The sequence below is a fragment of the Branchiostoma floridae genome, chromosome 8 (genome assembly GCF_000003815.2).
Source record: "Branchiostoma floridae strain S238N-H82 chromosome 8, Bfl_VNyyK, whole genome shotgun sequence".
Lineage (NCBI taxonomy): Eukaryota > Metazoa > Chordata > Leptocardii > Amphioxiformes > Branchiostomatidae > Branchiostoma > Branchiostoma floridae.
Genome location: NC_049986.1, coordinates 7270183 through 7285722, shown reverse-complemented (window position 1 = coordinate 7285722; position 15540 = coordinate 7270183). Strand labels below are relative to the sequence as shown.

Below are 15540 nucleotides of genomic sequence, written 5' to 3'. Positions count from 1 at the left end.
GAGTGCTGGTAAGTATAGGTAGGGCAGTACAATAGGTAATGTTTGACGTTTGACGATGACTATATCATATAGACTTTACAGTAGAAAAAAAAATTATATCTAACACTAGTTCACCTTTATCCGCGGTTTGACCTTCGTTGTTTTCAAAAACATTATTTGGGGATATCGATTCGGTGAGCGGTGGTTTCAAACTGCGACATTTTTCTAATTTGAAACCAACGTACATCGACTTGATATCCCTGAATACACTGTTTTTTTTAAACAGAGTATTGGTTACCCCGCGGATAAAGGTGAACTTACGTCATATAAAATCTTATATAATTTTTCAAAGAAAATGTCTGCCCCTAGCCAAGTTAAAAGTATATGGTGTTTGTCACACGCTTGAAATTAAGATTATTTACCAAGATTTAAAATCCCCAATTGATTTGATTATATGGATGGCATCCGCGCGCGCATCAATTTTAGGCCGTTTCCAAAAATAGATTAAAAAGTTTTTAGCCATGCATGCTTTACATCGTACAAAGCAGCAGGAAAAGGAGCAAAAACCAAGGAGGTTGAAAGAGGGCCTCTTTCAACCTCCTTGCAAATACATGCTGTTGATAAAGGAAATACATATATGAAAACATATTGTTATATCAGCGTCAATTTCAAGGTCAAAGAAGAAGATATGACAACAAAGATGACGAATTTATTGTTCGGTATTCTCTGCTTGGTTCAAGCTTCCTGAACCCTAAGATTTCATAATGAAGGCAACTTTTTAATTCGCACGCTCGTGTCATTTTTGGGATTCCCAGAGGATGTCATCCATATAATCAAATCAACATGGCCTAATATGTAAAATACATAATGCACATACTTACGTTGCAAAATGTAAATCCCATGTCCATGTCTATGATCGTCTATGTCATACCGTCAGGGATCTTCGGCTGTATTCGCGTTGCTAATTGATCATCAGAGGGTCGCCTGAGTTACTTTCTAAGCAAAAGATAGGCTCAGGGTGTTTTTTTGACGTTTTTTAGTCGATTTTATCGGGCTTTCTATTTTGTACTCTTACTTGATGTCACGCATAGAAAACCCGAAAAAAAGACTAATAAAACGTCAAAAAAAAAAATCGGAGCCTAACCTCTGCTTGGAGAGTAGCCGGAGTAATTATTTCTCCCCGGAAAATATTGTGACGTAATAAACGTTACGTGGCTCTGGATCGGGAGCTTATTATATCGCTTATCATATCGCTCGATGTCCGACATAACATCAGGCGTATCGGCGTATAGTACTGTCAAAATTTGTACTTTAGATCTTGCAGACTCCTGGGCCGATCGGCTATATGAGACAGAGCCCAACCCTTACATCTGCTTGGAGGAATTGGAGGATCATGGTCCGTGACCTCAAATAACCCCAAGATGGCGTCGCAAAAGCGTAAAAATTTCCGTCGTCGCCGCGATTCCAGTGACGAAGAAGACGAATCTGTGCAGGAAGTGAGGTCTGTACATGGTCGCCACCGTTTCTATCGTGTTCCGCCTTAGAAAGAATGATTTACATCTGCAAATGTCGTTTGAAACGCTTGTAAACGTTGTGAAAACTAGTACTGTACATACTTTAGATGCCCCCCTCCCCACTACATTATGGTACTAGTAGGTCTCTTCCTTTTTCTACCAGTCTGTTACGCAGTACCAAGTAAATACTGGTAAATATGATGCATTTTAAATTACAGTTCGATTCTGGAGGAGGCGAAGGAAGCTCAGAAATTTCGACAGCGACCTAAAGGAGTCAGGTACAAGCTCTTTGTAAAGATGGCTGTATTTGTATACGTTATAAGCCTTGTCACAGAGGTCAGAATTGCATGTGCGGCGACAGGAATTCTAGGAAATATATCAAAGGTAAAGGCCCACAAACAGTAAACAAAACCCGCCGGAACGTTGATATGCAAATGCAACAATGGCCGAGGCAAAGACTGCTTTCTTTTTCGAGGCCTTAATACCTTTGGCATTACCTAGAATTCCTGTTGCCACACATGTGTTCTGATCTGTATGGAATTTCTAATTCAGATCATGGAAATTTTGAAAGAAAGGAAGATAATTTTCTGTATTGCACATGACCCATATTTTTGCCATTATCATTTTTCAACACAGTGCGACAGCCTTGGCTCTGGGAAAGAAGCTTTCAGGAAATGCTGCTCTCGTTGTAAGTTATGTTCAGAAATTGTATAAGATTCATTTGTGGATAAGCAAATTATCCTTGTAATGTTGATTGTCATGTACAACTTTCAGATTCCTTTATCACAAATTAAGTGATTCTATTGTACAAAAGATCAAGAAACGTTAAATAGATTTTTTTGTGTATGTTACAATTACTTATTTAGCCGCATTGGAGGGCTTTTGCATACATTAGTCCTATCAACAGCCATGGTGTCTGCATTATGGCAAATAGAAAAATGTTCTACTAGACTGGTAAACGTGTCACTACACTCATTGATTGCCAAACTCTGTGTCCCTCGCTGTCCAACAGCTGTATCTAGTGGCCCAGGCATTTTCGGGGTCCACAGCCCCCTGCACTAGCTGCACCACCACTGTTCAATCCCCATATATTTCACCTGGACCATTTCACCTCATCAAACCAAGGACGTTAACTTTTTTTATATACGTACATTTTTATATTGGTATATATACTGTTTGTTTAACTCCTCTCATACCCAGAGCTATGATATAAAAAGTCCCCACTCACTTATGGTAAGAGTTACTATATGTGAACAAGACCCACAGGTCTATAGTATATGACCCGGTGAAGAAACATGGCAGTCGGGTTCGATGAAGTGAAATACGTGATGATCGACACTCAATATTTGAAGGAAAGTATTTTTTGTTATAATAACGTCCCTCTTCCACCCTTTAGAATGACCCCTTCAAGTTAAGGACTGGAGGAATGGTGGACATGAAAGCCATCAAAGACAGAAACAGAGACAGGTATCAATGTTTTTTTCTTCTCTTTGGTATACAATACATGTATGTGTAACGTTAAATGTAGAGATTGCAATCTGACTGAATCGACGATTCACGAGTCTCAAAGTACTACAATGTTTATATATAGCAGGAAGGACCGATTTTACTACATATTTTAAACATCCAAATCTGCACAAATGTACATTGTCAGGCAAAATTGGAACTGTACATATATGACTTAGACATATACTACAATGTACATTTAGTCCATGGGCCAGAGGAAAAATCGGTACCTCCGGGGTGGCAAATTCTCATTGTTATTTTTTAATAGCAGAAGGCCTGTGGCATATATTCTGATGTGATAGCCATTCTGGTATGGTAGCTTTCTACCGGCTATCAGCCTTCAAACCTATCACCACCTAAATGATTCGGAAATTTCATGGCTTAAACAGTGGGGAGGGGCAAAAAATTAAACATCAATATTTTTCCATGAAAATTCACAGGCTACTAACCCGCTAAGAGGATCATAAAAATATCAATTGATTTTCGATATCATGATTCAACACAAAATTATGACCACCTAAAATCGGATTTTTTAGTAATTTTCTCGTCAAAAATATATACTTTACTTTCCAATATCGTGCATTAATTCACATTACATATGGGGCCTTGCCTGATGAGTTAGACTTACCGTCCGTATCATACACTGCATATCAAACTTTAAATGATCAAAATCCGTCAACAAAATACGGAGATATGAATGTGTGAACAATGACACACCTGCCAGCTTGTAGTGACAATATCGTTGCTAAGGCCGTTGCTAAGGCTGTTGTTAAGGAGGTTTTAGATCGTACTCCACAACAAAACTGATACAAAGAACTAACTTTTCTGTAGTATTTTCTCTGATTACCTCAGTAGAAATATGAGGAATAGTGTTGTAATGTTCAACGTTTAACAGATGCAGAAATATGTTGTACGTTATTATCTTTCAGAATCATTAGCAAAACTGTTGATGAGGCCGTTGCTAAGGATGTACTCAGTTCTGTTTCAAGCAAAGAAAAGCAGGGAGTTTAGTTTTCTGACACGTGATTTTGCTCCTGTCATCTTGTAAATCACACTAATAACTGTAAAAAATATCATAATTGATTGGAATTGTTAATTTGGGCTCTACATGGGGGATATGAGGATACCTGAAAATGAATTACCTTGATTTTACACATTTTATTTTTGCTCTTTAACGTCTTTTAATAGATACCTAACTAAATCACTGCGTATGTCTATTATAAAAGCATACCTAACTAAATCACTGCGTATGTCTATTATATCGTAAACAATGAAAAAGGTTCCTTATGTGGCTTACCAGGACTCCACCCATGTGACACCATTTAGTACAAAGGACACTTTGATGCAGTACTACGTCATGCATATTGAAAATTTATCTAGAAACAAGACCATAACAAAGCTACAAGGCTACTCTGGTATGAATACAAGTACATTGTAATTTTCTTGACCAAGTTCTCTGACACGTAATTTTGCTCCTGCCATCTTGATAAAAATGTGACAGTCTTTGAAGATTACGCTCATCAGTTCGTACAGATGAGTGTAATCTTCAAAAAATATTGCACGAGAAAACCAGGCAAACTATGCTGAAGTCGGAAGGTTGGGGTAGGCCAAATTGGGTCATTCTTTGTATGTGTGATTATGCATTTGGAACTATGAACAGCCATATGATTAAAACCCTTGAGTTTTCTTCGTTATTGAGGTTTGGGGCCGCCCTAAGAGGCCCTCGAAATTAAAATCAAGTTATGGCCGAAAATTACTGAAATTGCGATGGCTACCCTCATAGATCTGCTGAAGATACGAACATAAGATGCTTGAACAGAATTACGCTGTACAGAACTACAGCACAAGAAGTATTCTGTACTTTACTTTGTGTACAGATGACAAGTGAGCTGCACGGCAATTTATACATGCTATGATCCAGTGGCAGTTACGGCCGATGCACTCATATTCATGGCACGGCCGATTGTTTCAGAGATCATTATCAGTGCAGGAGAAGTCACCTACAGGCATATCTGTTGGAGCTTGACATTCAAAACAAGGCAAGGAGCCAATTGTCATGCAAGTTCATTCAGTGCTACGCATAGTATCTCATTTATAACAAATAAAGACGATATTACCCCTTAAGATAGCTTCTTATTCATTATCAGTATCATAAATGTAACCAAGAATGATGAAGAAACTGTTAGAATTGAATGAGAAGTAGATCTAATCGAAATGTGTTGCTATCGCGTAGTAAAACCCGACACCCCATGGCAGGATAGAGGTCCTGCTCCGCCATTTGCATATATATTAGGAGAGTCTTGATAAACAATTCGACCCTTCCCTTCTTTACCGTCACCCCAGCATGGTCGGTACTATGCTTATTTATGTAAACATTATATTGTACAAGATACAAAAGCAGAACCGAGCAGTATGCAGGTCGCAAATGTTTACTATTTTGTCCCATGACCATGACCATTGTCGTGCCAGTAAAAGCCTGTGCACAAATATTCATGGCATGAATGTTTGTTTATCAGATCATTATCAGTGTTGAAGAAGTCACGCACAGGCATATCTGTTAGATCTGGACGCTAAAAGCCATGCTTTGGTGTCACGCATTGTATACTATCTCATTTAGAAGAAATAAAGACGATCTTACACTTTTAAACAACTGCTACTTCATTATCAATATCATACATGTAACCAAGTATGATGAAGAAACTGTTAGAATTTAATCAGAAGGAGATCTAATGGAAATGTGTTGCTATCGCATAGTAAAACCCGACACCCCATGGCAGGCCCTGCTCCGTCATTTGCATATATATTAGGAGAGTCTTGATAAACGCGATATTCGACCCTTGTCTTCTTTAAGGTGCGCTCCCACTAGACTCGCGTCACGCTTGCGTCACTGCGGGGTCCGCCCACTGTGTCACTGTTGCGTAATCTCCAAGCAGATCCTACGGTGCCATAAGATAGTATCAAAGCTGGCCAGGGAGTATAGCCGGCTAAGGGAGTCAAACGGGCACCGGAGGGGAGTTTGATACTATACATTACGCACCGTGGATCTGGTTCGAGATTAACTGTTGTTCTTTTCGCCGATTTTCTGTTGCAATCCCACTTACTTGCGTCACTGTTGCGTTTCTAGACTAAAGGAACTTGTTATCGGAAATCGCAGCGATGTCATTTTATGAAAATTCACTGTAAAATGATGAAGATGCCTCGAAATGAGATTTATAATAAAATAATTTTCTTTTGATATGTTACATATGTTATATAATAACCTTGAAAGACTTTTACAGTTACAGTAGAAGAAGTGACCCAAATGAACGGACACAAACCTTAGACCAGATTTGACTCGATTAATTATGTGTTTTGCACCAAGTATCTGTATTGATGTATGTTTATAGGTTTCTTCAACAATTTTCAAATGTCACAAATGAAAATGTTTGTTATTACATACATTTTTTGTGACGCGGAGTGTTTTGACTGTCGGTGGATGGCTTGCCAAACTATTAATGTCTAAGTCTATATAATACTTCTAAACAGGGAGGAAAAACAAGGCTTATGGGTCCGAATGCCTGCAAGTTTGGTGTTCTATCGGCGGCAGGCTACCAGTGATGATTACATATTGCTTGTAAAGCAAACTCAAAAGCAAATGTTATCATCCAACATATATATGATTTATTTTTCATTGTTGTATGATAATCTGTTTCTCCACATCTGTGGGTTTATGAATCGATAAACCAGTTACTTATTTGGTGTTTACAATTATAGAATTCTGGCCTACTTCCCATCAAATAAGACTAAGATATTTTCAAGTTAGTCTGAATACGTTTTGTGGAAATCTCACTGTTGTAAGGCCCCCTTTCCACTAGACGGCGATCGCGCTGCGCTCTCACTGCGACCTAAATAGGATATGTGTAACCTTAATTTGATTTCATACTGGGTATATCATACAGCATATCAAAGTGTGACTGAGAGGACAGCAAAGCACACAAAGTGTAAAAAAATAGTTTCTTTTCTATACAATTCGTTGAATGATCTGTCAAATTCTATGTCACAGAGAGAGCGCGGCGAGAGCGCCGTCCTAGTGGAAAGGGGGTATAACTGAATCATAAACCGCTGTAAAATGATATCCAAAATGTATCCAAAATAGCTTTTCAGTAATAAAAGGATGTTTACTTTTGGGGTCCTGGCCCATGGACTAATTGTTCCTACTTGGTGGATGTCCTTTGCTTAACTGATTATCACTGTGAATGACAACTACATTGTAGACAGTTTCTGGTGTGATAGATATATCCTACAAATTTACTACCATGTCTGTTTGATATATATATATATGGCCTCCTTCAGTCAATACTGACCATGGTAAAATCCTATCCGATATCAGCTCTACAGTGTTAGCTGTGGCTAAAAAGTCCTATAGGACAATGACAGTCTCTGCCACATACATGTAGGGTACATCTGTAAGCTGACTCAGGTCTGTTGCAGAGTTCTTTTCGCAGGATCCACTTGTCTTCTGCCATGTGCATCAGTCTGGTTTCTCCTGATTTCAGCTGCCTGGATAGTGTGCATCTCCGCTGGATCTGTCATTTGCAAGGTCATCCCAGTGCTCTGTGTCAATATCAACAGGGCAAAAGTCCTCAAGTCCCTCGTGTAAACATCCATATAACTATATCATAACTACTGTATTGATACATATTTCCTTTGTAAAACACCAACAGGACAGGAGAAGAAGATGACAAAGACCTGTCAGACTTGGGAACATCCTTCTCAGCCGAGACCAACACCAGAGATGAACATGCGGAAATGTAAGACTTCCTATGTCTTAAAGCCAAGGGACCTTGTTCTTTTAACATTTAATCTCACCAAGAAAATTATGTTTTTCACATTTTTTATGCCATTTGTGGGTTTGCTTGTATGTATCTTTGTAGACTGCATAACACAAGGATGGATTGTTATAACGTACATGTATGGTATGTGGGTATGTGTTGGCAAAATGGCCAAGAACAAGGTCAACTATTGGCCCCTAAGAGCTTTCTATATGGTAGTCTAGAAGAACTTCTGGTTTTGATATTAATTTCAAATTATTATCTATCCAGGGACGAATATGTCACTGGTAGTGTGTTTTCCAATGTGCCCTCTGTACATGAACATAAAACAGGCTAAAATCAACTTAAGTGCATGATCTATGATAAAAAAAATTACACAACAAACCAAAGAAATATGATACAAGCAAATAGATATACCAAATGGAGTAAATGAGTTAGGTAATGGAATTTGCACGCTAATGATACACCTATGAGATGAAAATTTCCAACAAAGAGAAAAATGTGCAATGAAGTATTCTTTGTGAAATCTTCTTCATTCAGGATGAAGTACATTGAAGTGGAAATGAAGAAAAGGAAAGGCCAAGAAAAGGAAAAGGAGGCTAGCCAAGCAAAGTAAGTGAAGATGTTACTCTTGTCTTAAAGATGTTACCTAAATGTCTTCCCATGAATGAAGATGTTACTCTTGTCTTAAAGATGTTACCTAAATGTCTTCCCATGAATGAAGATGTTACTCTTGTCTTAAAGATGTTACCTAAATGTCTTCCCATGAATGAAGATGTTACTCTTGTCTTAAAGATGTTACCTAAATGTCTTCCCATATTGTAACATAAATGTAGATATCCAACAAAACTGACGAGGAAAGTGACAAAATATGCGTTTTCTCCCTTCACATTTGTTGTGCATTGTTGGATAAACCTTGTGTCTCTCCTATAGATTATTTGTTTTAACTATGGTAGAAGTATAAATACTATGGTAGAAGTATAAATACTATAAAATACTATAATATATGACCAAGAAATATAATGCTTGCATTGATTAGTCGATTTCAATCCAAGTTTCAGCTGCTAGGAATTGTATCTAGAATGTCGCAATATGATTGAATATTGGACATAATTTTGGCAACCTTATGTATCAAACACACTTTGGACATTCAAAGGACTGACTGTTACAGCTTTCTTGTTGCTACAATTATTGTATCTAATTGAGTAATACAAATTTTGGTGCTGCTTATTCCTAGGATAAAAGGAGCTGAAGACTTGCTGTATGAACTACCAGACAGATTAAAGGTAAGGTTGGATTTTCTTTTGTCTTTAAATCTGTAATCACTCACTCACTCTCTCGCTCGCTCGCTCACTCACTCACTCACTCATTCACTCACTCACTTACTCACTCACTTACTCACTCACACCCACTCACTCACACCCACTCACTAACTCATGCACTCACTCACCCACCTACCCACTCACTCAAGCACTCACTTACTCACACTCACTCAATCATGCACGCACCCACTCACTCACTCACTTAGACCCCGTTCACACTCAAAAAAATGAAGCGGCTTCAATGTCGAAGCCGCTTGATCCGGATCGTTTTCTTGAATGTGAACGCTCCAAGCGGCTTGGATTTTCACCGATCCGGCTCGTTTTCAATCCATCCCTGGGAGGTAGTTTGAGACACTTGTGAACAAGCCTCTTGGCTGAAATCGCGAGTGTGAACGCAACGTGGGATAGATTCTATGCAAATTTCCGATTTGCCCCCTGTTGGAGGTTATATATCCAGGTATCGGGAGCAGGAACACACGCCACACTGACAGGTTTGCTCACGTTACTGATTTTTGTGCCCAATGATAATGTCTGGAAAGAAAACAAAATCGCTGTAGGGTCAAGGCAAGTGGAATGGGAAGCAAACAAAGTTTTAATTATCACGCGAAGAGAGAGGAAACACAGCAAGCTAAAACAAAATCTCAAAAAACAAGCATATCTTTGAACAGCTTTCTCTCTGGATCATGATATAAGACTATTAAGAGTGGGTTTGAGAAAACCTACAAACAATGTTGTAAAAAAGTACCTGAAGTCCAGGTATGGAATTGTGTGCGATTAATCGGATTGTCTGAAATGAGTGTGAACGTAATTTTTTTGAAGCGGCTTGCCCGTTGAAGCGGCTTCGACGTTGAAGCCGCTTCATTTTTTTGAGTGTGAACGGGGTCTTACTCATGGATAAACATTCTTTTTCTATATCATCCATACAATGGCTAAATAACCTTTTGCTAAAGAAAACATTTTGCAGTACACATTTCATAGACAGTTTCAATGTGTATCATTATTGGTCATTGTCCATTTGATCTCTTTCACAACCATTTAACAATCTACAGTATATTTACATACCATAGTTTGGAATGTTTATTAGGTTGTTAGTGGCTTTGTAATCTTTGTGCTTTAAAAAACATGCCAGAAACATGCGAGCTCTGGGCTTGTGGAACGTACTGACTTTTGCTCTGTTCTGAAGGCTGCCACATCTACCAGGTCCGAGGAGATGTTGTCCAATCAGATGCTGAGCGGGATACCGGAGGTGGATCTTGGGATACAGTAAGTGAAACCCTGCTGAAACTATGTAGTGTAGCGTAGTGTGTAGTGTTGTGTGTTGTGTAGTAAGTGTAGTGTAATGTAATATAATGAAAGTTTAAGTGTAGTGAACTAGGGGTACCAGTGTACCGGTGTACCGGTACAAAACCATTTTTTCTTAATGGACCAGTCAAGAAAAAACGGACCTGAAAAAAATTCAGTCGACCGGATGTTGGACCTATTGGAAAATGAACAGATTATGTGATCAGGTAATCACACATTTTGGCTTACCAGTCGAAGAAAATAACAAGAGCGAAGTAGAGTAGAGTCTATAGTCATTTCTACCAAGTTTTATAATCAGTCGTACAGAGGCAGTCATACAGAGGCCTTGTAGGATATTAGAACACCTTAGTCCACAAAAACAGATTTCCTTGTTGCAAAATGGACCATTGTTTTGAGTATCATCTATCCAAAAGTTTTCACATACTGAATCAGGTCCAGAGGATTAGGTCCATGCCCGGACCTGGACCTGAATCTTCTGTACCGGTACCCACCCCTATAGTGAACTGTGATGTAGCCTAGTGTAGTGTACGTGTAGTGTACAGTATATTGTAGTGTAGTTTAGTGTCATGTAGTGTAGATGAGCATAGCAATACTGGGGCCAAATGTTTACTCACTAATCATAAATTATGATGTTTGTATTTATTGCTGATACAATACTAGAGTTGATAGTGCAGATGTAAAATTAATGTGTGGTCCATACTTTTTCCAGAGAGAAGATAAGGAATATTGAAGCCACTGAAGATGCCAAGCAGAGACTTCAGGAGCAGATGAGGAAGAAAAGGGACAAGGGAACATCCTTTGTACCTGTCAACATGGCTGTCAACTATGTACAGCACAACAGATGTGAGTAGGACTGTCATATGTAGCACGTATAGCACAACAGATGTGAGTAGGACTGTCATGTAGTATGTACAGCACAACAGATGAAAGTAGGACTGTCACGTGTAGCATGTATAGCACAACAGATGTGAGTAGGACTGTCATGTAGTATGTACAGCACAACAGATGAAAGTAGGACTGTCACGTGTAGCATGTACAGCACAACAGATGTGAGTAGGACTGTCATACATAGCATGTACAGCACAACAGATGTAAGTAGGACTGTCATGTAGTGTGTACAGCACAACATATGTGTGTAGGACTGTCATGTACAGCACAACAGATGTGTGTAGGACTGTCATATGTAGCATGTACGAGGGTGAGTCAGAAAGTAATGCAAGTGGTTTCATAACAGAGTCGTTCTTTGATGGAATGAGTTGAAATTTGGCACAAAGGTTAAGACATATCTCCTTTTTAGGTTGAAATATCTAAATTTGTTGCTCATTATTTTATGAGTGACTGAGCTGCTTTCAAGGTGACCACACCCTTGGTATCCCGTCAGAAGAAAAGTGAGGTCCAATTAACGTACAATTAAGAATTTCCCTAAACCAATTTTTGCTATTGTAGGAGACAGAGCCTGCACATGTAATAAGCTGCATTTTTCTATAAGCCACATGCTTAATTTCAACTCTGAAATCCGAGCAGTTTTTCTTTTTTCGTTGCTGGTATAGAGTGAGGTATAAGCGGTCGTCAGGGTCATGAGATCTGTGGTGTTTTGATTAAAACTGTCTGTAGCCTTCTTTCCCATTAACAAAGAGAAATGAAACTTAGCACACTTTTTGGACTTTAAACAGTTAATAACTGTGTAAAGTTTCGTTTCTTTTGATTGATGAAAAAAGTAGTCTTTTTACCAACAACTCACGAATTCGCGTATAAATCCAACAGCTCTATAACACATCTTATCACATCCTAGCAGCTGTAAATAAAGAACCATTACGAGTTTAGAGATAAAAATTGGCACGCAACCTATAGAGACATTTGGTATTATTATAATACATGTATAATTTCAACCTCCTACAGTGATTTTCAGTGGGTCATATTTAGAGGAATTGATAGCCTGACAAGCTACCAAGGGTGTGTTCATCTTGAAATCAACTCAGTTGCTCAAAAAAATGATAAAGACCAAATCTAAAACATTCAATCTCAAGAAGACATATATCTCTACTTTTGTGCCAAATTTCAACTCAATTGATTAAAAATCGAGTCTGTTATGAAACCACTTGAATTACTTTCTGACTCACCCTCGTACAGCACAACAGGTGTGAGTAGGACTGTCATATGTAGCATGTACAGCGCAGCAGATGTGAGTAGTACAGTCATATGTAGCATGTGCAGCACAACAGGTGTGAGTAGGACTGTCATATGTAGCTTGTGCAGCACAACAGATGTACTGCCATATGTAGCGTGTACAGCACAACAGATGTGAGTAGGACTGCCATATGTAGCATGTACAGCACTACAGATGTGGGTAGGACTGTCATATACATAGTATGTACAGAACAACAGATGTGGACTGTCATATGTAGCATGTAGCATGTACAGCACAACAGATGTGAATAGGACTATCATATGCTAACTTAAAGGTAAAACTTTCTGACATGTAGATTAATATTTAAAATTAGTTCCTGTAATGCCTTTGTTACTAATGGCATCATTTTGTACTCCCCGTAGTTTACCGTGAGGACACCGAGACCAAGAAGGTGGTGAAGCAAGAGGCACCCAAACCACGCCCACTTAAAGTGGGGGACACTGAGCCCCCCATCATGGAAGGTACTGTAAATTCACTTGCTTTTGTAAGAATGTAATTTTGTAGTAAGGCCACATCAAATTTATTTGTTGCTTCTCGTATTATTTCAGACAAAAATTGTACCGACAGGTCGAAAAAATTTTTTTTCAAAAGGTCTGGGGTGAAGATGTATGGCTTGAATAACACAAAAAACAGCAGCCTGAGGAGTTTAATGGCATGTTTAATACAAGGAAATCCTTCCTTTGATTTGTTACTAATGTCCTGAATAAAAAGCATTATTTTTAGACTGAAATTATGTGTATGTGGCTCTGAATGGCGATATTTACAGGTTTGTGATAGCAAAACCTGTACTATTTTTTCTCGGGCCTTAATTTTCTTTTCTATGAAAATGAAAAAAAATGAACAGGCAAATTCGAGAAGCAACAAATAAATTGAATTGGATGTTTTTACTGTGTTTGCGATGGAAACAATCCTGTAACCGTGAAAATACACATCTGCAGTGTCATGGTTTCATTTTGACGAGGCACTGCAAAAATAAAACCACACAACATTTCAAGATTTGTACAGTGCATTGAGTAATCATTTTGAATGATTAGATGATAATACTTGTAGAAAAACACTCTGAGAGCCTTTTTTTCTGAAAGCTACGATATAAGAAAGGCATTTAAGAATATTGTTCCATCATCACTTTTCTTAAAAACACACCCTATACCCATTCACAAAATGCACAAGAATGAATATAATATCCTGCTCACAACCTTCCTAACGTTAGAAAGAAAGGAAAATGCTTGTAGAAAGATACCATCTTCAGTGTAAATGTTAAAGTTCGACTGTGGTCAGATTGCATGCATACAGCAAAGGTGTTGTGGTTGATTTTCATGTGAATAGTAAGATAACTTTGGGTTGGTGTAAAGGATAGAGCCAAACTAGAGTTCCGCGACCTCATACCTCCATGAAATATTGAGTGTTTTTTGTCGACTCTATATTTGTTGATGATGACTTGTATGTAATGATATTCGTGTTATTTCTACTATTTATGTGGATAGTATCACATGGGCACTATTGTAACATGCAACAGGTGTGAGGAATCTTTATGATGTTTATATTATCACGTTATGATAGTACTGGCAACTTGCAAGGTAGAGAGTATGTTTCAGAATTCATTAGAAATAAATGCGACACATCAGGATCTTCAACACAAGCAATAAGACACAAAGTGTCCATCAGCCAATACCTACATATAGGTTACGGGGACAAGTTTATGCCAGATATATAATAATCCAAGTACATACCAACACAACAGGTCCCCAAAGGCACAAGTAGATAAATACAAAGTTGATTATCATATTCAAATTGTCCGGGATTGGCAAACAGTTGCTCTAAGGAGTCAACTGTTACAGATGCCTTAACCAGTTGCCATACGACGTCAACTGTTCAGATAAGGGATTACCAAACCCGCAAACAGTTGTCCTGCAGTGCCAACTGTTCCAAAAAGAAAAGACATCTGTTCATGACAATCACTGGCCAAACAAATCACCTCACCATCTGCTTGGGGATAAGCTGATTAACAAACACTGAAAACACGATGCCTGTTCCAATATATCGCAGATATAGGGGTGATTTCTGATATTATTACATTGATTATATCGACAGATACGTCGATACAGATACAAATCTAATCACTTCCAGCTTTCATCACACCCCACCAACATACCAAGTATAAAACCAATCCATCCAGCCGTTCTGATAACTTGTACACAGACAGACAAACAGCAGCTGATATTAGATCAATATGTTTGCAAACTTTGCCCATATCACTATCAGGATATCTTTTTTTTTTTCATTTTCTCAGAAACATCTCAGACAAAGAAGAGGCCAGGTGAAAGAGCTACAGATGACTTCCACTTTGAGAAGTTCAAGAAACAGATGACAAGACGATTCTAGCAGAAATTCCCATGTCTCCTATAATTCTTTCTAAATATTCAGAACTTCAAATTTACATACTCAGCATCTTTGAACACTTGTGCATATGTTTCTAATTAATTCTTAAAGTTAGGCCTAGGAAACAAAATGTTGTGTTTCCTGTTTCCCTACCTACCCTACAAAAACCTACCGACCGTAGACTTTAGGTTTTGGGTAGGCAGTGGAGTCACAGGTAGGCAGTGGAGTCACATCATCATCGTCGCGGGCTACTTGCCCGGACCAGGTCCACTCTCTCCTTCCAAACATAGTCACATAGCTTCCCGTTATAATTTTCATTCAGCCTGCTTCTTATGCACAACATTCAAGTTTGACATCAAAAGACACTTAGTGTCCTCATGCATTTCAGGTTACTTTGCTCAACTGCATTGTGATATGTCACACTGTAGTTTTGGCCAGCTTAAAAAAATTACAAGAATAAAAGGTAATCTCTACCTACTGACCCTTTTTTTTTTCAAGACTGAAACAGGAAACGCAACATTTTTTTTCTAGGCCTTAGG

At 38.5% G+C, this 15540-nt stretch overlaps 1 protein-coding gene across 1 annotated transcript; it reads left to right on the top strand.

The window, feature by feature from the left end:
- Nucleotides 1-1239: 1239 nt before the first annotated feature.
- On the top strand, nucleotides 1240-15208 carry LOC118420686 (telomere length and silencing protein 1 homolog). The gene is made up of 11 exons (XM_035827582.1): nucleotides 1240-1480; nucleotides 1712-1771; nucleotides 2130-2181; nucleotides 2890-2960; nucleotides 7703-7789; nucleotides 8351-8422; nucleotides 9048-9096; nucleotides 10316-10395; nucleotides 11144-11277; nucleotides 12985-13083; nucleotides 14913-15208. The coding sequence occupies exons 1-11, from the start codon at nucleotides 1401-1403 to the stop codon at nucleotides 15002-15004; spliced, it is 876 nt and encodes a 291-aa protein (XP_035683475.1). The 5' UTR covers nucleotides 1240-1400; the 3' UTR covers nucleotides 15005-15208.
- The last annotated feature ends 332 nt before the right edge of the window (nucleotides 15209-15540 follow it).

Coding starts and splice junctions, on each gene's coding strand:
- LOC118420686 (XM_035827582.1), top strand. CDS start 1,401: ATGGCGTCGCAAAAGCGTAAAAATTTCCGTCGTCGCCGCGATTCCAGT. Junction 2,182..2,889: donor CAGGAAATGCTGCTCTCGTT/GTAAGTTATGTT, acceptor TCCACCCTTTAG/AATGACCCCTTCAAGTTAAG. Junction 10,396..11,143: donor GAGGTGGATCTTGGGATACA/GTAAGTGAAACC, acceptor TACTTTTTCCAG/AGAGAAGATAAGGAATATTG.